Genomic DNA, 22,518 nt, shown 5'->3' with positions numbered 1-22,518 from the left:
TGCCATTAGTTAGTTATAAATCCTGTTGGGGATAGGGGGCAGTATTTTCCCTTTGGATGAATTGCATGCCCATAGTGAACTGAATCCTACTCTGTCCTAGATTGCTAATATATGCATATTATTATTACTATTGGATAGAAAACACTCTGAAGTTTCTAAAACTGTTTGAATTATGTCTGTGAGTATAACAGAACTCATAGGGCAGGCAATCTTCCAAACAGGAAGTGAAATTCTGAATACATGTCTAATTTCATGTCATCGCCTATTCACTTCCAAATAAGATATGGATCTGGTAGCACTTCCTACGCCTTCCACTAGATGTCCTCATTCAGTAGAATGTGAAATTGAGCTTCTGGTGTGAACTTTGACCGAATGGAAGGTGAAATAGTCACTGTCTTGGCAGAATGCAATTTCCCTGTGGTGCATTTGTCTGTGGGTGTCACCATCGTTCCATTTGGCTGCAGATGAAAACGTATAATCCGGTTGGAACGTTATTGGATATATATGAAAATAACATCCTGAAGATTGATTCTCTATTTAGTTTGACCAGTTTATTCGACCTGGAATATATCTTTTTGAAGTTTTCGTCCGAGTTCTCCTGGACCAGCGTCAGCTTTTGGGCACGTGAGCTGAAAGTGCTAGCAAATGCAGCTAATTGGACACTAGTATTGGACATTATGGAACAAAACAACGATTTATTGTGGAACTAGGACTCCTTTGAACTGCATTCTGATGAAAGATCATCAAAGGTAAGGGAATATTTATGATGTAATTTCGTATTTATGTTGACTCCAACATGGCGGAGAAATATATTTACGTCTGAGCGCTGTCTCAGATTATTGCATGGTAGGCTTTTTTCGTAACGTAAAAACAAATCTGACACAGCGGTTGCATTAAGAACCAGTGTATCTTTAATTATATGTCGAACATGTATCTTTAGTCAAAGTTCATGATGAGTATTTCTGTTATCTGGCGTAGCTTTCTATAATTCCTCCGGATATTTTGGAGGCATTTCTGAACATGGCGTCAATGTAAACCAAGATTTGTGGATATAAATATGCATATTATCGAACAAAACATAAATGTATTGTGTAACATGTCATATGAGTGTCATCTGATGAAGATTTTCAAAAGGTTAGTGATTCATTTTATCTTTACCTGCTTTACCTCTTTGGCTGGGAAAAATGGCTGTTTTTTTTATTTGGTGGTGGTCTAACATAAATATATGTTGTGTTTTCGCTGTAAAACATTTTAAAGATCAGACATGATGGGCAGATGAACAAGATGTTTATCTTTCATTTGCTGTATTTCTAAAGAATATTTTTGAATTCCCCGCGCCACCTTTTCAGCTGAATGGGGGAGGGGAGTTCCCCTAGGGGAACGACTTGCCATAACATTAACCTACCATTCTATGTATGCCATTAGTTAGTTATCCTAACATTCTATGTGTGGCATTAGTTAGTTATCCTACCATTCTATGTATGCCATTAGTTAGTTATCCTACCATTCTATGTGTTCCATTAGTTAGTTATCCTACCATTCTATGTGTGCCATTAGTTATTCTACCATTCTATGTGTGCCATTAGTTATTCTACCATTCTATATATGCCATTAGTTAGTTATCCTACCATTCTATGTGTGCCATTAGTTATTCTACCATTCTATGTGTGCCATTAGTTATTCTATCATTCTATGTATGCCATTAGTTATTGTTACGTTCGTTTAAAGATGATCGCCTACCATGCTGCACCTTGGTCTATTTCATCTTTAAATGAACGTAAGATCCCACCACAAGAGGACCAAGCAGCATGGCCAGGAGGAGCAGGGATCCTGGGCCTGGGGGAAAAGTAAGTGGAGGACATCATGGACATGGGAGGAGGTTATGGCAGGGGACAATACCCTGCCATGGAAGCAGGTGGAGGCAGCGAAGGAGGACCAACGGCAACTCCAAAGTTGGCGACCACGAAGGAAGCCCGAGAGGCAACCCCAAAACATGTTTGGGGGGAACACGGGTTGGTCGGCGAAGCCGAGGGGCGAGTTTGAGGGTGAAGAGGAGTATTGGGATAGACTGAGTGAGGAGTATTGTGAGATAGTTGAGGGGAGTGATGAGGTAGAGTGGTTGGTTTGATGTCTGGAGCAAGACAGTCGCCGTGAGGAGCGTGGGACCAGTCAGGCACCATGTTTTGTGGAGATACGCAATGTGTCTCTAGTGCGGTGCGTTCTGTGCCAGCTCCCCACACTTGCCGTGCGACAGTGAGCATCCAGCCAGGATGGGTTGTGCCGGCTCAGCGCTCCTGGTCTCCAGTACGCTTCCTTGGTCTAGGATATCCTGCGCCGACTCTACGCACTGTGCCGCCAGTGCGCCTTCACAGCCCAGTGCATCCTGCGCCAGCTCCCCGTACTTGCCGGGCTAAAGTGAGCATCCAGCTCGCATTGTGCCAGCGCTACGCTCCAGACCTCCAGTGCATCTCCACGGTCCAGTATATCCTGCACTGGCTCTACGCACTGTGTACCCAGCGCGCCTCCACAGTCCAGTACGTCCTGTGCTTCCTCCCCGCACTTGCCCTGAGGTGTGTGGCACCAGCCCGATGCCACCTGTACCAGCCCCACACATCAGGCCTCCAGTGCGCCTCCCCAGTCCAGTACATCCTGTGCCTGCTCCTCGCGCTCGTCATGAGGTGCGTGTCACCAAGCTTCCGGCGACAGTTCCCAGTCCAGAGCTTCCGGCGACAGTTCCCAGTCCAGAGCTTCCTGCGACGTTTCACAGTCTGGAACCTCCAACGACGGTCCACAGTCCGAAACCTCCTGAGGCGGTCAACAGTCCGGAACCTCCTGAGACAGTCCACAGTCCGGAACCTCCTGAGACAGTCCACAGTCTGGAACCTCCTGAGACAGTCCACAGTCCGGAACCTCCTGAGACAGTCCACAGTCCGGTACCTCCTGAGATGGTCCTGTCCCTGGGGGGTACTGTCACACCCTGACCTTAGAGATCCTTTTTTATTCTCTATTTTGGTTAGATCAGGGTGTGATCATGGGTGGGTAGTCTAGTTCTTTCATTTCTATGTTGGCCTGGTATGGTTCCCAATCTGAGGCAGCTGTCTATCGTTGTCTCTGATTGGGGATCATATTTAGGCAGCCTTTTCCCAATGGGTTTTTGTGGAATCTTGTCTATGTCTAGTTGCCTGCGAGCACTACATTCATTTCACATTTCGTTTTGCGCTTTATTGTTTTCTGTGAGTTTCATCCAATAAACATGTGGAACTCTATGCACGCTGCGCCTTGGTCCATTAATTCAACCAACGATTGTGACAATTAGTTAGTTATCCTGCCATTCTATCTATGCTATTAGTTAGTTATGCTACCATTCTATATATACAATTCGTTATCCTACAATTCTATCTATGCCATTAGTTAGTTGTCCAACCATTCTATGTATACAATTAGTTATCGTACCATTCTATCTATGCCATTAGTTAGTTATGCTACCATTCTATGTATACAATTAGTTATCCTACCATTCATGTTAGTTTTTATTTGAAGAGCTCACAGGAACTGTCTAGTCTGGAGAGAGAGAGAGAAAAGGAGGGGGAGAAAGAGAGTGCAAAGAGAGAGAGCGTGTTGTGTTGCATGTGCTTTCGTGAGGATGTACAAAAGGTCTGAGCTATATGCCCCCTCTCTGTTCTCTGTCCCTCCATCTATCCAACCCCCCTCTCTCTCATTCTCTATCTCTCTACACACACACACACACACACACACACACACACACACACACACACACACACACACACACACACACACACACACACACACACACACACACACACACACACACACACACACACACACACACACACACACACACACACACACACACACACACACACACACACACACATACACACACACACACACAGTAGTGGTGTCATAATGTTGTTTACCCACACGACCAGAGCCAGCAACCACCAAGCCATCCAATCCAGTAAGACTTTACAAGGCTGCTTCCACTCCAAAATGGCACTCTATTGACAGTGCTACACAGTGCTCTACTTTTGAACAGGGCCCTTAGAGGGCCCTCAAGCTTTCTTTACACAGCACAATGTGCTTTACAGGAAAAAACGAATTAAAAACAATGAAAATAAAAAAGGAAATATTTACTACACAACCAACATAAGATAAAAAACAAAAGAATGACACAAACTGAACGACTAAAAAGCACCCTAAGGAAAAGGAATAGGGTGCCATTTGGGACACAGACTTTACAGGTTATTACAGCCAGGCCAGGTGGATAACAGCCAGTTAGAGGCCACCACCTCCCCTTCCTTTAACTAATAAGGCTTTTAATATCAGGATAAGTGCCAAGGCTTGATGCTGCCCACCCACACCATCCACACACATACAGTATACAACTTGTTACAATTATTGTAAGCAGCAGCAGGAGCACCTGAGAATCATTTAAGCCTCCATATCAGAAGACCTTAAAGAGGGAACTTATGCAGTGTACCTATAGTCATTACTCTGACCACTTCATGGTAATGGTAGTGTTATAAGGAGACACAAAGACAAAGGGAATAAAACATCGAAAGTAGGCGGTAATAACATTGTACATGTGATGTGTTATTGACAATATTGTGTATGGTGCTATATTGTTATTGTGTATGGTGCCATACTGTAATTGTGTATGCTAATTGTGTATGTGATCCTTGTTGTGTATGGTGCTTATTGTATTCCTTCCAACTGTGCATTTTCAACCCGACACAAAACAACACAACTAAACACAATGCACCGTACTACACCCCACCAACCCAACAAAACAACTTGAGAAAAATAACTTTAACTGTCATTCAGTGACTGTTAATTAAATTCCAGTGATAAGCAGACAGAGAAAGCTGCAGGGCTAAAGCAGGGAAAGCCAGGCTGTCACTGTCCAATTCATTTCAATTATACGTTCCTGTCATCTCCTGTTCACCTCCTCAATGCAAATCATTCTGGTAAACAAATAAACTGCACAACCTCAACATGTTACTGCTGAGGGAAATATTTATATTAACCTTTATTTATACAGGTTAGTCTTATGGAGATCAAATCTATGTCAAAATGTAATGAAATAAAACAGGTAGAATATAGAGTACTCTAGTGTAGAGTAGATACAGTATGTAATCACAAATAATCCCTTTAGCATGTCGCTACGCCAGTCAGTGTCAGAGTTTCGCATGCCTGACTGACAGAGGATGATGTACAGGAGGAATTGAGGCAAGTCTCTCTCTCTCTCTCCATCTTTCTCTTTCTGCCCCATCTTTCTCTTTCTGCCCCCATCTTTCTCCTTCTGCCCCCATCTCTCTCTCTCTCTCTCTCTCTCTCTCTCTCTCTCTATGTAATACTACCAATTACTTACCAGGACCAGTGATGACAGTAATAACATGTTGTCAGACTTAGTGTCAGAACCCACGAGCCCACTTGTCCTGTTACAGGATGCATTTGAAAATATGATGAATGGGAAACAAAATGCACACTCTAATTCAATCATTGCGGTCTGGCACCTCTCTCACCAAGTGCACATCAGAGGAGGCTGGTGGTAGGAGCTGGAGGACATGCTCATTGTAATGGCTCGAATGGAATTCCTGGAAACTGAGTCAAACGTGGTTTCTATATCTTTGATGTGTTTGATGCCGTTCCATTTATTCCATTCCAGCCACTACAATGTGCCTGGCCTCCTATATCTCATCCCACCAGCCCCCACTGGTGCACATGAACAATCAATATTTACAGTGCCTTGCAAAAGTATTCACCCCCCTTGGCGTTTTTCCTATTTTTGTAGCATTACAACCTGTAATTTAAATGGAATTTTATTTTGATTTCATGTAATGGACATACACAAAATAGTCCAAATAGATTAAATGAAAAAAATAACTTGTTTCAAAAAATTCAAAAAATGTTAAAACGGAAAAGTGGTGCGTGCATATGTTTTCACCCCCTTTGCTATGAAGCACCAAAATAAGATTTGGGGCAAGCAATAACCTTCAGAAGTCACATAATTAGTTAAATAAAGTCCACCTGTGTGCAATACTGGTCAGAATTGAAGGAATGATGGATGGAGCTAAATACAGGGAAATTCTTAAGGGAAACATGTTTCAGTCTTCCAGAGATTTGAGACTGGGCTGAGGTTCACCTTCCAGCAGGACAATGACCCTAAGCATACTGCTAAAGCAACACTCGAGTGGTTTAAGGGGAAACATTTAATGGCCTAGTCAAAGCCCAGACCTCTGTGGTATGACTTAAAGATTGCAGTACACCAGCGGAACCCATCCAACTTGAAGGAGCTGAAGCAGTATTGCCTTGAAAAATCCCAGTGGCTAGATGTGCCAAGCTTATAGAGACATACCCAAGAGACTTGCAGCTGTAATTGCTGCAAAAGGTGGCTCTACAGAGTATTGAATTGGGGGGTGGGGGGTGGGGGGTGAATATTTATGCATGCTCAAGTTTTCTGCTTTTTTGTCTTATTTCATGTTTGTTTCACAATGAAAAAATATTTTGCATGTTGTGTAAATTAAATGATACAACCCCCCCCCAAAAATCCATTTTAAAACCAGGTTGTAAGGTAGCAAAATAGTCAAAATGCCAAGGGGGTGAATACTTTCGCAAGCCACTGTACAAGGTAAGAATATATGTTGCTCAGACAAAGGTTATCACCATAGAATTCTAATGACATGGTTATCACAGACTGAAAGCTTAGCTAATAAAAACAAATCAAATCAAATCAAATTTATTTGTCACATACACATGGTTAGCAGATGTTAATGCGAGTGTAGCGAAATGCTTGTGCTTCTAGTTCCGACAATGCAGTAATAACCAACAAGTAATCTAACTAACAATTCCTAAACTACTGTCTTATACACAGTGTAAGGGGATAAAGAATATGTACATAAGGATATATGAATGAGTGATGGTACAGAGCAGCATAGGCAAGATACAGTAGATGGTATCGAGTACAGTATATACATATGAGATGAGTATGTAAACAAAGTGGCATAGTTAAAGTGGCCAGTGATACATGTATTACATAAGGATGCAGTCGATAATATAGAGTACAGTATATACGTATGCATATGAGATGAATAATGTAGGGTAAGTAACATTATATAAGGTAGCATTGTTTAAAGTGGCTAGTGATATATTTACATCATTTCCCATTCAATTCCCATTATTAAAGTGGCTGGAGTTGAGTCAGTGTCAGTGTGTTGGCAGCAGCCACTCAATGTTAGTGGTGGCTGTTTAACAGTCTGATGGCCTTGAGATAGAAGCTGTTTTTCAGTCTCTCGGTCCCAGCTTTGATGCACCTGTACTGACCTCGCCTTCTGGATGATAGCGGGGTGAACAGGCAGTGGCTCGGGTGGTTGATGTCCTTGATGATCTTTATGGCCTTCCTGTAACATCGGGTGGTGTAGGTGTCCTGGAGGGCAGGTAGTTTGCCCCCGGTGATGCGTTGTGCAGACCTCACTACCCTCTGGAGAGCCTTACGGTTGAGGGCTGAGCAGTTGCCGTACCAGGCGGTGATACAGCCCGCCAGGATGCTCTCGATTGTGCATCTGTAGAAGTTTGTGAGTGCTTTTGGTGACAAGCCGAATTTCTTCAGCCTCCTGAGGTTGAAGAGGCGCTGCTGCGCCTTCTTCACGATGCTGTCTGTGTGAGTGGACCAATTCAGGTTGTCTGTGATGTGTATGCCGAGGAACTTAAAACTTGCTACTCTCTCCACTACTGTTCCATCGATGTGGATAGGGGTGTTCCCTCTGCTGTTTCCTGAAGTCCACAATCATCTCCTTAGTTTTGTTGACGTTGAGTGTGAGGTTATTTTCCTGACACCACACTCCGAGGGCCCTCACCTCCTCCCTGTAGGCCGTCTCGTCGTTGTTGGTAATCAAGCCTACCACTGTTGTGTCGTCCGCAAACTTGATGATTGAGTTGGAGGCGTGCGTGGCCACGCAGTCGTGGGTGAACAGGGAGTACAGGAGAGGGCTCAGAACGCACCCTTGTGGGGCCCCAGTGTTGAGGATCAGCGGGGAGGAGATGTTGTTACCTACCCTCACCACCTGGGGGCGGCCCGTCAGGAAGTCCAGTACCCAGTTGCACAGGGCGAGGTCGAGACCCAGGGTCTCGAGCTTGATGACGAGCTTGGAGGGTACTATGGTGTTGAATGCCGAGCTGTAGTCGATGAACAGCATTCTCACATAGGTATTCCTCTTGTCCAGATGGGTTAGGGCAGTGTGCAGTGTGGTTGAGATTGCATCGTCTGTGGACCTATTTGAGCATTTGACTGAAGTTTGCAGACTCCTTTTTCACTATAACATTACTTAATAAACATAAATATTATGTTGCAGTCATTCTTACAGTAGCCTACATTTTGTGTTTCAAGGGTTTTTATATTGAGAGCAGCTACAGAGAAGACAGATCAATTCACCATCTGTTGGGTTTGTATTCCTGAATGTACCGTGAGTTTCTGACACCTGCAGAATATTGTGTTGTCTTCACAGGTTTGTTGATTCAGAGTACACAGTAGTACAGCGACTACAGAACAGAACAGTGATGCTGCAACAATGCAGATATCAGACCTCATACTGTATGTTCCGACACCATACTCCATCCTCCTCAACAAAAGATTCACAGCATGAAAAATACATCTACACTAAACAAAATTCTAACTGCAACCTGCAACAATTTCAAAGATGTTACTGAGTTACAGTTCATATAAAGAAATCAGTCAATTGAATTAGGTACTAATCTATTGATTTCACATGACTGAGAATACAGATATGCATCTGTTGGTCACAGATACCTTTAAAAAAAAGTAGGGGCGTGGATCAGAAAAACAGCCAGTATCTGGCGTGACCAGCATTTGCCTCATGCAGCAGCTGCTCCGAGTGGATCAGGCTGTTGATTGTGGCCTGTGGAATGTTGTCCCCCCTCTTCAATGGTTGTGCGAAGTTGGATATTGGCAAAAACTGAAACACGCTGTCGTACGCGTCGATCAAGAGCATCCCAAACAGGCTCAATGGGTGACATGTCTGGTGAGTATGAAAGCCATGGCAGAACTAGGACATTTTCAGCTTCCAGGAATGTGTATTATCATGCTGAAAGTTGAGGTGATGGCAGCGAATGAATGGTATGACAATGGGCCTCAGGAACTCATCCTGGTATCTTTGTGCATTCAAATTGCCATCAATAAAATGAATTGTGTTTGTTGTCCATAGATTATGCCTGTCCATACTGGTGGGACGCTGCTATAGACCACCAAGTGCTAACAGTCAGTATCTGGATAACGTGTGAAATGCTTGATAATGTATGTGATATCAAAAGAGAGGTATACTTTCTGGGTGATTTAAATATTGACTGGTTTTCATCAGGCTGCCCACGCAAGAGAAAGCTTCAAACTGTAACTAGTACCTGCAACCTGGTTCAGGATATGAATCAAACTACAAGGGTAGTTACAAACAGTACATGAATGAAATCATGAACATGTTTTGATCATATCTTTACTAATGCTGCAGAATATTTTTAAATTCTCTATCAACAATGACAAGCCACTGGGGTCTGGCAATGTGGATGGAAAATTACTTAGGATAATAGTGGACGGTATTACCACTCCTATTTGCCATATCTTTAATTTAAGCCTACTAGAAAGCATGCGCCCTCAGGCCTGGAGGGATGTAAAAATTATTCCCCTATGATAGTAAAGCCCCCTTAACTGACTCAAATAGCTGACCAATCAGCCTGTTACCAATCATGAGTAAACTTTTGGAAAAAATTGTGTTTGACTAGATACAATGCTATTTTACAGTAAACAAACTGACAACAGACTTTCAGCACGCTTATAGGGAAGAACATTCAACAAGCACAGCACTTATACAAAATGACTGAGGAAAGGCTGAGAGAAATTGGTGATAAAAGATTGTGGGGCTGTTTTGTTAGACTTAAGTGCAGCTTTTGACATATCGATCATAGTCTGTTGCTGCAAAAACGAATGTATTATGGCTTTACACCCCTGCTATATTGTGGATAAAGTCTAACAGAACACCGAGGGTGTTCTTCTTCCAACACAATCCAGGTAGAATCAGGAATTCCCCAGGGAAGCTGTCTAGGCCCCTTACTTTTTTCAATCTTTACTAATGTCTTTTGAGTAAAGCCAGTGTGTCTATATATGCAGATGACTCAACACTATACACATCAGCTACCACAGCAACTGAAATGAAAGCAAAACTTAACAAAGAGCTGCAGTTCATTTCAGAATTGGTGACAAGGAATAAGTTAGTCCTAAATATTTCAAAAACTAAAAGCATTGTACTTGAGACAAATCATTCACTAAACCCTAAACCTCAACTAAGGTTCTCTCTTGTAATGAATAATGTGTAAATTCAGCAAGTTGAGGAGACTAAACTACTTTGAGTAACCCTGGATTGTAAACTGTCACATTCAAAATATATTGATACAACAGTACCTAGGATGGGGAGAAGTCTGTCTATAATAAAGTGTTGCTCTGCATTCTTAACAGCACTATCAACAAGGCAGGTCCTACAGGCCCAATTTTGTTGCACCTGGACAGTTCAGTCGTGTGGTCAGGTGCCACAAAGAGGGACTTAAAAAAATTGCAATTGGCTCAGAACAGGGCAGCACGGCTGGACCTTGGATGTACACAGAGAGCTAACATTAATAATATGCCTGTAAATCTCTCCTGGCTCAAAGTGGAGGAGAGATTGACTTCATCACTACTTGTATTTGTGAGAGGTATTGACATGTTGAATGCATTGAGCTGTCTGTTTGAACTATTGGCACACAGCACAGACACCCATGCATACCCACAAGACATGCCACCAGAGGTCTCCACACAGTCCCCAAGTCCAGAACAGACTATGGGAGGCACACAGTACAACATAGAGCCATTCCACATCAAGTCTATTCCACATCAAGTATCTCATGCCAGCAGTAAAAATAGATTAAAAAAAAACAGATAAAATACAACTTATGGAACAGCGGGAACTGTGAAGAAACACAAACATAGACACATGCATACAAACACACAATAACATACGCACTATACACACATGTACACATGGATTTTGTGTTATAGATATGTGGTAGTAGAATAGAGGCCTGAGCGCACACATTCAATATAATGTGAAATCTGTTATGAATGTATTGTCTAGTTTTTAAAATGTATAAATTGCTGCTTTGGCAGCAGCTATTGGGGATCCTTAATAAATAGATATAGAAATACCATAACCCCAATGCCACCATGGGGCACTCTGTTCACAATGTTGACATCAGAAAACTTCTCACCCACACGACGCCATACTGCCCAGTACAGTTGAAACCAATATTAATCCGTAAAGAGCACTCTTCTCCAGCGTGCCAGTGGTTATCTCCACCCGGCACTGCCAGAAGAGGACTGGCCACCCCTCATAGCCTGATTCCTCTCTAAGTTTCTCCCTAGGTTTTGGCCTTTCTAGGGAGTTTTTCTGAGCCACCGTGCTTCTACACCTGCATTGTTTGCTGTTTGGGGTTTTAGGCTGGGTTTCTGCACAGCACTTTGATATATCAGCTGATGTAAGAAGGTCTATATAAATAAATTTGATTTGATTTGATCAAAGGTGATGTTGGTTATGAATCCGACCTGCATTCCGATCAAGACCCTGGTGAGGACAACGAGCAGACAGATGAGCTTCCCTGAGACGATTGCTCCTAGTTCTTCAGGTGTGCAAACCAATAGCTTCATTAGCTGTCTGGGTGGCTGGTCTCAGACGATCCCGCAGGTGAAGAAGCCGAATTTGGTGGTCCTGGGCTGGCGTGGTTACACGTGGTCTGCGGTTGTGAGGCCGGTTGGATGTACTGCCAAATTCTTTAAAACGACGTTGGAGGCATCTTATAGTAGAGAAATTAGCATTTAATTATCTTGCAACAACTCTGTTGGACATTCCTGCAGTCAGCATGCCAAATGTACGTTCCCTCAAAACTTCCAACATCTGTGGAATTGTGTGACAAAACTGCACATTTGAGAGTGGCCGTTTATTGTTACCAAGACAAGGGGCACCTGTGTAATGATCATAATGTTTAATCAGCTCCTTGATATGCCACACCTATCAGGTGGATGGATTATCTTGGCGAAGGAGAAATGCTCACTAACAGGGAAGTAAACAAATTTGTGCACAACATTTTAGAGAAATAAGCTTTTTATGCGTATGGAAGATTTCTGGGATCTTTTATTTCACGTCATGGAACATGTGACCAACATTTTACATGTTGCGTAGTACTCTACACCTGATCCAAGATCTGTTTTTGCTGTCTTGTTAACTCTTAATGGTAATTGTCATGTTTCAATACGGCCTCCAGTCTCATTTCACCTCGTTTACAGTATCACGTGATTTACTTTCACCTTCACATTTGGGCAGGCGTACGTTGCAAAAGTGGGCGTGTACATGTGCTGGCTTATAGTAATTCTGTCAACAGCACACATACATCACCGTTTGAAAAATGAGCTACACACACGTCTCTGCAGAGAAAGCAGCTTTGTGTCTGACTACATCCCCGATGCAGATTCGCTTCCCTTGGAAGATCTGGAGAGAGAATTCAAATGTCTCTACTTCACAGGAGAAGTATTTGAACGTAAACCTTTTATTTTTTATTTAAAAAAATGGACATGCCGGGAGATGAGTTTGGATTGGTCTGCCATGTAGCATGCTTCTGTCTATAACATGAGCTGGTCAGAATGTGTTGATAGTCCTTTCTACCGCACATTTTTTTAAAGATATGCAGAGCATTTGGAAAGTATTTAGACCACTTCTCTTTTTCCACATTTTGTTACGTTACAGCGTTATTCTAAAATGTATTAAATCATTTTTTCCCCCTCATCAATCTACACACAATATTCCATAATTACAAAGCGAAAACAAGCTAAGTATCCAAAACAGTTTTTAGATGACCAGGGCAAAACATTTATACAAAGGCAAATTATTAGTCATTACAACAGCAAGGGTGAGCTAGTCTACCGTTCTTGTCCATCCTCAGCATCTGTGATGGTTTCTTTCATCCATATGAAAAGTACTCTCCGATCCTTCACTAACATTAGAGTATAAGGATTTGTCTACTTCTGTCAGCCTAGACGTTTTCTGCATGTTGGTCTCCACCATTCCTGCAGTTGAGAAGCTCTCTTTGGTAAAATGAGCACGGCACAGGTGACTACTTTTGAAAAGGTGCGACTCTCCCAGCAAATTCCAACCATCTTCGCCGGCATTCTGGACTTGTTGGAAAGATAAAGAAAAAGTTGGCTTGGGTGTCTTGCATCCGGTTTGGCTGTACTGTGACTTTGCTACTGGATTACTGATAACGGTACGCAACTCTACATCCAGGTAGCCTAACCTACAGGGGCTGGGTTATGGCCAATGACATAATGTCTTCCAGTTGTGGAAGTTCGGTCTGGGTGAGGTTGGGAATGCACAGAAAGATTTTAAAAAATACACATTTTGCTCAAAACATCTTTATTGCAATTTAGTGTGTGTACTTTAGTGTATTTATATTTGGGATATCGCTTTTCAAACAGATCTAGGATCAGGCTACTGCATGCAGCACTTGATACAGTTCCTGCAATTAAGCATTCATGTTACAGAGCTAGTACTATTTTTTTCACCTATTTAACCAGGTAAGCCAGTTGAGAACAAGTTCTCATTTACAACTGCGACCTGGCCAAGATAAAGCAAAGCAGTGCGACACAAACAACAACACAGAGTTAGACATGGAATAAACAAGCTTTTATTCAATAACACAATAGAAAAAAAGAAAGTCTATATACAGTGTGTGCAATGGCGTGAGGAGGTAGGCAATAAATAGGCCATAGTAGCGAGATAATTACAATTTAGCAGAAGAACACTGGAGTGATAAATGAGCAGATGATGATCTGCAAGTAGAGATACTGGTGTGCAGTATCAGAAAAGTAAATAAAAACAATATGGGGATGAGGTAGGTGGGCTATTTACAGATGGACTATGTACAGCTGCAGCGATCGGTAAGCTGCTCAGATAGCTGATGTTTAAAGATAGTGAGGGAAATATAAGTCTCCAGCTTCAGCGATTTTTGCAATTCATTCCAGTCACTAGCAGCAGAGAACTGGAAGGAAAGGCAGCCAAAGTGTTGGCTTTGGGGATGACCAGGGTGATATACCTGCTGGAGCGCGTGCTATGGGTGGGTGTTGTTATCGTGACCAGTGAGCTGAGATAAGGCGGAACTTTACCTAGCATAGACTTATAGATGACCTGGAGCCAGTGGGTCTGGCGACGATATGTAGCGAGGGCCAGCCGACTAGAGCATACAGGTCGCAGTGGAAGGTGGTATAAGGGGCTTTGGTAACAAATGGATGGCACTGCGATAGACTGCATCCAGTTTGCTGAGTAGAGTATTGGAAGCTATTTTGTAGATGACATCGCCGAAGTCGAGGATCGGTAGGATAGTCAGTTTTACTAGGGTAAGTATGGCGCTGTGAGTGAAGGAGGCTTTGTTGCGAAATAGAAAGGCGATTGTAGATATGATTTTCTATTGGAGATGTTTAATATGAGTCTGGAAGGAGAGTTCACAGTCTAGCCAGACACCTAGGTATTTGTAGGAATTTGTAGTCCACATATTCTTGGTCAGAACCGTCCATGGTAGTGATGCTTGTTGTGCAGGCAGCGAATGGTTGGAAAGCATGCATTTAGTTTTACTATCGTTTAAGAGCAGTTGGAGGCCATGGAAGGAGTATTGTATGGCATTGAAGCTCGTTTGGAGGTTAGTTAACACAAAGTCCAAAGAAGGGCCAGATGTATACAGAATGGTGTCGTCTGCGTAGAGGTGGATCAGGGAATCACCCGCAGCAAGAAAAACATCATTGATATATATAGAGAAAAGAGTTGGCCTGAGAATTGATCCCTGTGGTATCCCTATAGAGACTGCCAGAGGGCCAGACAACAGGCCCTAAGATTTGACACACTGAACTCTGTCTGCGAAGTAGTTGGTGAACCAGGTGAGGCAGTCACTTGAGAAACCAAGGCTGTTGAGTCTGCCGATAAGAATACGGTGATTGACAGAGTCGAAAGCCTTGGCCAGGTCGATGAAGACGGCTGCACAGTACTGTCTTTTATCGATGGTGGTTATGATATCATTTAGTACCTTGAGCATGGATGAGGCGCAGCTGTTGGCCGAGGTTGGTGTAGCCAAGAGGAAAGCATGGTCAGCCGTAGAGAAATGCTTATTGAAATGTTCGTTTATCATGGATTTATCGGTGGTGACCGTGTTACCTAGCCTCAGTGCAGTGGGCAGCTGGGAGGAGGTGCTCTTGTTCTCCATGGACTTTACAGTGTCACAAGACGTTTTGGAGATCAAGGATGCAAATTTCTGTTTGAAAAAGCTAGCATTTGCTTTCCTGACTGTCTACGTGTATTGGTTCCTGACTTCTCTGAACAGTTGCATATTGTGGTGACTATTCGATGCTATTGCAGTCCGCCACAGGATGTTTTTGTGTTGGTCAAGGGTAGTAAAGTCTGGAGTGAACCAAGGGCTATATCTGTTCTTATGCCTATATTTTTGAAAGGGGCATGCTTATTTAAGATTGTGAGGAAATTACTTTTAAAGAACGACCAGGCATCCTCGACTGACAGGATGAGGTCAATATCCTTCCAGGATACCCGGGCCAGGTGTGTTTTAAGGAGCGTTTGACAGTGATGAGGGGTGGTCGTTTGGAACCTGTTAATCCCCATTTTGCTAATAACAGCCTATTTCCTAAATGACACCTTATTCCATATATAGTGCACTACTTTTGACCAGAGCCCAATGCACTATATAGGGAATAGGGTGCCATTTGGGATGCAAACTTAGAGTGAAATGCATGGGCAGGAAAAGCCTTTTGATTCTGTGATGTAGTAGCCTGGTCCCAGATCTGTATGTACTGTCTTGGCATTCCCTATGTCATTGTGTTTGTTGTGATATTGACCATAGGGGGGCAAGACAGCACATACCGATCTGGGACCAAGCTAGTGATGTAGTACTTTCAAGAGGGAATCTTGATTGTCGTAGTCATGTTTCTGAATGGGAGAATATAGAAAAGCTCCTCAGTGAGACTAGATAGGATTCTAATGTCACAGTCAAGCTTTGGAGCAAATTGTTGTTTTGTTGTCACTGCTGTTTTTTTCTAGTGTATTTCCATTGTTTGCACACAAATAAACAAACTGTAGAACCTCAATAGAATAAACCAAACTTATTCTAAATTCTGTTTCTGTTCTGTCACTGTGTATTGTGCATTATTCATTACACTGTGGGAAATGTTGAAAACCTGTCATCTACCCTTAGAGCTCGTGCTTGCCAAGTCAAATAACTTATTTTTACACAGAGTAGGCTACCGCCAACACAGCACTGTACTGTAAATAGCTATCTTGCTACAGTAAAGCAGTGAAGTAAAGCTAATGACAAACATTAGCGTGTGGGCGGCAGGTAGCATAGTGGTTAGAGTGTTGGACTAGTAACCGAAAGGTTGCGAGATCGAACCCTGACCTGACAAGGTAAAAATCTGCCATTCTGACTCTGAACAAGGCAGTTAAACCACTGTTCCTAGGCTGTCATTTAAAATAAGAATTTGTTCTTAACTGACTTGCCTAGTTAAATAAAGGTAAAATACAAAACAGAAGGATGATGGATGCATCCTGCTCCCTATACAATGAGGCCCTGGTCAAAAGTAATGCACTATATAGGAAATAGGGAACAGGTTGCCATTTGGGGAAGTCCTGCCTGCTCGAAGACCTCTCCATCACACTTGACAATTCCACTGTGTCCCCCTCCCAGAGGGCAAAGAACCTTGCCAAGTTCTCCCACGTCACCTCCACACACTCCACTGGCTTCCAGTCAAAGCTTGCATCCACTGCAATACCATGGTGCTTACCTACGGAGCAGTAAGAGGAACTGCCCTTCCTACCTTTAGGCTATGCTCAAACCCTACACACCAACACCTCTGGTCTCTCTGACTTCATTTATTGAGGAAATGTACTTACTATGACTGTGATATGTGCCTGCTATTTTAAGTTGAATGCACTAACTGTAAGTCACTCTAGAGCATCTGCTAAATGACTAAAATGTAAATGTAAAAACTGTAATTCTGCAATGAGTATATTCTTCAAAATATCTTTAAAAAAATAAATGTCCCCAGATGAACTTTTGGACAATATTTAATTTTGGTGTCATCATTACGGCAGGGTATCCTAGTGGTTAGAGCGTTGGACTAGTGACCGGAAGGTTGCGAGTTCAAACCCCCGAGCTGACAAGGTAAGAATCTGTCATTCTTCCCCTGAACAGGCAGTTAACCCACTGTTCCCAGGCCGTCATTGAAAATAAGAATTTGTTCTTAACTGACTTGCCTGGTTAAATAAAGGCAAACTAAAATAAAATTACAGTCACAGTGTATATAATCAACATCACTCTCACCAACATGAACTCATCAACTTAGTGCACTACCACTTAATAGTCAACGACAGCAGTAGAGACACTATGTCTGGTTTAGATGTGTCTTTGCCTCAGCCAATAGAATCACACTGGACTCAGCTGAGCTAAGCTGGAGCAGACCTGGGTTCAAATACTATTTGAAATTGTTCAAATCTTTCAAATACTATTGAGCATTTTCCCTAGCTTTGACTGGAATGCCAGGTTGACTGGGTTTAGGTGTTTCTATTGTATCTATGGAAACAGACAACCTCAGTCAAGCACAGATAGAGTATTTGAAATGATTTAGAGTAGTGTCTTGAACCCAGGTCTGAGCTAGAGACTAGCGCTGTGAGTCAGAGTGTTCCTGACAGGTTTCCGTGACTACAGGCAAGGCTCTCACTAACTGTTCCAAAGAGGTTGTCACATCGGACCATGGCAGGCCTGGGAATCACAGTCACACAGACATGAGCAGTCCTCCTGTTGCTGCCTACCTCAGTCCCTTTTAACAGGACACTGTTCTGACTGACTTTGCAGGTTGGAGGAGACATAGAAATAAAATGTAAATAGAACGGTCCACCCATCACAAAGCGTTGGATGGAAATGTCTGTTTTAGTCCTTTAGCCAACACAGAGTTAAACACTCATAGAAACTCTTTGACTAACTCTCTCAGTGGATTTTTCAGCTCATGACATTTTTACACCTGCCACATCAACTATCAGCATGAGATGTGTTTTTGGCAAGATAAAAGCAAGAATAGATTTTGTTTCCACCTCTCAGTTTTGGAGGGTTGGAATCGATGCCTTGATGGTGGGACTGCAGTGTTCTCTCTCTCTCTCTCTTTCTCTGTGCATTTGCCATTAAGATTCTTTGTGAAGGGAAAAGGAAGAATCTCCTAAGCCATTTATAATTCATGAATCAGGAAAAGAACGACAGTAGGATTCTGGCAATGAAACAATACTGAAATCTAAGATCAATAATGGTGACAATAAACTACAAATACATGAGATGAAAGGACTCGCGCCCAGTCCAGTGGCTGTACCTGTTCATCAATCTGCCTCAAAATACAACAAAAGGAGATAGGTTACTGCCCTATGGGGTGTTCTGGCTCGGGAAAGCATTACTAACAAGAGATGAAAGCAGCAAATTCTTACCGTGTTAAAGTTAGGGAAGAGTCCCACACTAGAGGAGGTGTCCACTTGGTGGAAGGGCATAAAGGGTTTCATATCCAAAGTGGACTGCATCATCAGAGACTGATTCCGCACCAGCGCAGGCAGTGTGTTGCTATGGCATGAACTTCCTTTGGAGATGGAGAGATAGTTAGATAGAGAGAGGGGAGGGGGGGAGGAGAAGGATGGAGAGAGAGAGGAGAGAGAAAAAGGGACAGAACAATGGAAAGAGAGAGGGAGAGGGAAAGAGAAAGAAAGAGTAAGGAAAAGAGAAAAACAGAGAAAGAGAAATATTAACACATTTTCAGATGAGGGCAGTATGATGTAGTGGTGGCAGGTTAGTGCGTGGTTAGAGCGTTCGGCCAGTAACCGAAAGGATGCTGGATAGAATCCCTGAGCTGACAGGCAGTTAACCCACTGTTCCCCGGTAGGCCGTCATTGTAAATAAGAATTTGTTCTTAACTGACTTGCCTAGTTAAATAAAGGTTAAATAAAACATAAAAATAACATATTCATAGCACTAGGACCATACATAACACACACGAGGAGCTAACAGGCAGAGAAAATACACTGTACACTGTGGCTGTTGTGAGCGCTGTGGCAGAGAATAGTGGAAAGTAACTCATCATGTCTTAAATTAAGCAGAAAAACGTCTCTATGCGCTCATAGGCTGGGGTAAGATGTGGAGTGTGTGTGTGCTGGGGTGTGAGTCAGCCTGGAAGGTGGGCTGGCTGGAGGAAGGATGCAGTACATTATGTTGGGGCAGAGGGAATGGAGCTAGGAGAATACTTCTATGGCTGGGACTGGATCTTGAGCCCAGAAACAGATCATACCTGATGCAAGGCAGTTCATTGGTATCGTAGTCATATCTGTGTATATCTACTTTGTATAGGAAAATAAGGTTAATGCCAGTTCACTTCAGGCTTTCATACTCTGTATATACAATATAAAAGCTTAATGCACACAGAAGCCTATGGATCCAGACCAAAATAAATGACATTAACCAGCTATGCACTACTGTAGATAATCGACACAGAATTCAGAAAAGCTCTTTTCTCTTCAACTTCCCTCCATATTATGCATGTTTTATGCGTGTGTGTGCATGTGTGTGCATGTGTGTGTGCATGTGCGTGTGCATGTGTGTGTGCATGTGTGTGTGCATGTGCGTGCATGTGCGTGTGTGTGTGTGCATACAAGAGTTAATCTCAGTAGAGATTCAATAGCATGTGAAATGATGAGTGAGTCTATCTATGAGTGAGAAATAAAGTGCCAGTTTATGCATAACACTAACTTCAAATAAGTGCTCATATTCTTGTCAGAGATTTAACATGAACAACATTTCTCAAAAAAAAGAAACATCAAGCTATTGCTTCAAATTTCCCTTCATACTAAATCATACTGTGTTCGATGCCAAGAGAACGTAAAATATCGACGCCCGCTGACACAGCAGGGATACTCTTCCAGCTAATTTCATAGAAATATATCATCCATCAAGAGACATTGTGATTTAATAAAGCTATGCAGGGGATCACTGGGATGAAACCAACGTTTAACATGGAGATGAAGCTCTACTGAGGGTTTTGTCTTTATATAATATATAGAGAAGTAATGTCATACTGCAAACTATACTGTCTCATGATCGTGTTGTCATGGGAGACACATGGTTAGAACCTCTAATCTTACATGTTTAGATTTTTCCATTGCTGATAGGAATTCAATTGTTTGGAATTGAGTTGTTCATAATTTGATTTGTGTGTCTGGTCATTTCCATGTAAAAGGACCCATGAGCACCAACATGTGAAGTAAATAGGAGCATGTCAAATTGGGGGTCAAATGAAAGATAAGAGTATGTTTTTTTATTTATTATGGCATATATATACATTTTTCAAGCAATTTCCATCCCAAAAATTTGGAATGAGAAAAAGGCCTTGATTACTGGTCAAACAGATGGAAAAGGGGTCTTAGAAAACATATAGCAGAAAAAGTCTTAAAAGGAAATTAGAAATACATCAAAACACGATCACGTTGAAGTAATGAACCCTGCAGACTATTATCAACATAATATTATATTTAGTTCTGGATAAATGTTTCTGTCTTCTGTAAGTTAAAGAAATATTGCCTTATGCCTTGAAATTCCATTACCAAAAACCCACATATCTATAAGATATTTTCATATTTCTGTCCCTCATGAGGAGGGATGATAATGAAAGTTCATAGAAGTAATGAGTAAAAGTAGACCTATGGCCTATTCATTAGTTATAGTGTTTTACTCATTTCAATTTTGAATTATTACAATTCAAAATTCCGATACCAAATCGTTAATTTCTGCAATTGAATTGGCACCAATGAGAAATCATAGTAGTTACAAACCATAATGTACCATAATGTACAGCAGATGTCACAAAGTGTTTATTCAGAAACCCGGCCTAAAAGAGCAAGCAATGCTATAGTTTACTGATCATAACACTACTGTACTCTACTGTATTGTACACTACTGTACTGAACTCTACTGTACTGTACTGTACACTACTGTACTAAACTCTACTGTACTGTACTGAACATAACTCTACTGTACACTAATGTACTGTACACTACTGTACTGAACATCACACTCTGTACTGAACTGTAACTGTACTGTATTGTACACTACTGTACTAAACTCTACTGTAACTGTACTGTACTGTACACATAACTGTACTGTAACTCTACACTACTGTACTAAACTCTACTGTACTGTACTGTACACTACTGTACTAAACTACTAAACTCTACTAAACTCTACTGTACTGTACTGTACTAAACTCTACTGTACTGTACACTACTGTACTAAACTCTACTGTACTGTACACTACTGTACTAAACTCTACTGAACTCTACTGTACTGTACTGTACACTACTGTACTAAACTCTACTGAACTGTACTGTACTGTACACTACTGTACTAAACTCTACTGAACTGTACTGTACTGTACACTACTGTACTAAACTCTAGTGTACTGTACTGTACACTACTGTACTAAACTCTACTAAACTCTACTGTACTGTACTGTACACTACTGTACTAAACTCTACTAAACTCTACTGTACTGTACACTACTGTACTAAACTCTACTGAACTCTACTGTACTGTACACTACTGTACTAAACTCTAGTGTACTGTACTGTACACTACTGTACTAAACTCTACTGTACTGTACTCTACTGTACTGTACACTACTGTACTAAACTCTACTGAACTCTACTGTACTGTACACTACTGTACTAAACTCTAGTGTACTGTACTGTACACTACTGTACTAAACTCTACTGTACTGTACTCTACTGTACTGTACACTACTGTACTAAACTCTACTGAACTCTACTGTACTGTACACTACTGTACTAAACTCTACTGAACTGTACTGTACTGTACTGAACATAACTCTACTGTACACTACTGTATTGTACACTACTGTACTGAACTCTACTGTACTGTACTGTACACTACTGTACTAAACTCTAGTGTACTGTACTTTACTGTACTGAACATAACTCTACTGTACTCTACTGTACTGTACACTACTGTACTAAACTCTAGTGTACTGTACTGTACTGTACTGAACATAACTCTACTGTACTCTACTGTACTGTACACTACTGTACTAAACTCTACTGTACTGTACTGTACACTACTGTACTAAACTCTACTGTACTCTACTGTACTGTACACTACTGTACTAAACTCTAGTGTACTGTACTGTACACTACTGTACTAAACTCTACTAAACTCTACTGTACTGTACACTACTGTACTAAACTCTAGTGTACTGTACTGTACACTACTGTACTAAACTCTACTAAACTCTAGTGTACTGTACTGTACACTACTGTACTA

At 41.9% G+C, this 22,518-nt stretch overlaps 1 protein-coding gene across 1 annotated transcript in view; it reads right to left on the bottom strand.

The window, feature by feature from the left end:
* The window catches only part of LOC135547556 (zinc finger protein 385B-like), a 169,081-nt gene that overhangs the window by 31,167 nt on the left and 115,396 nt on the right, over positions 1-22,518 (bottom strand). Inside the window, 1 exon segment of the mRNA XM_064976663.1 lies at positions 18,630-18,775. Coding sequence (XP_064832735.1) covers positions 18,630-18,775 — 146 coding nt within the window.

The sequence above is a fragment of the Oncorhynchus masou genome, chromosome 10 (genome assembly GCF_036934945.1).
Source record: "Oncorhynchus masou masou isolate Uvic2021 chromosome 10, UVic_Omas_1.1, whole genome shotgun sequence".
NCBI classification, from domain to species: domain Eukaryota; kingdom Metazoa; phylum Chordata; class Actinopteri; order Salmoniformes; family Salmonidae; genus Oncorhynchus; species Oncorhynchus masou.
The sequence above is the reverse complement of the archived record's forward strand: the minus strand, read 5'-3'. Positions and strand labels throughout refer to the sequence as shown.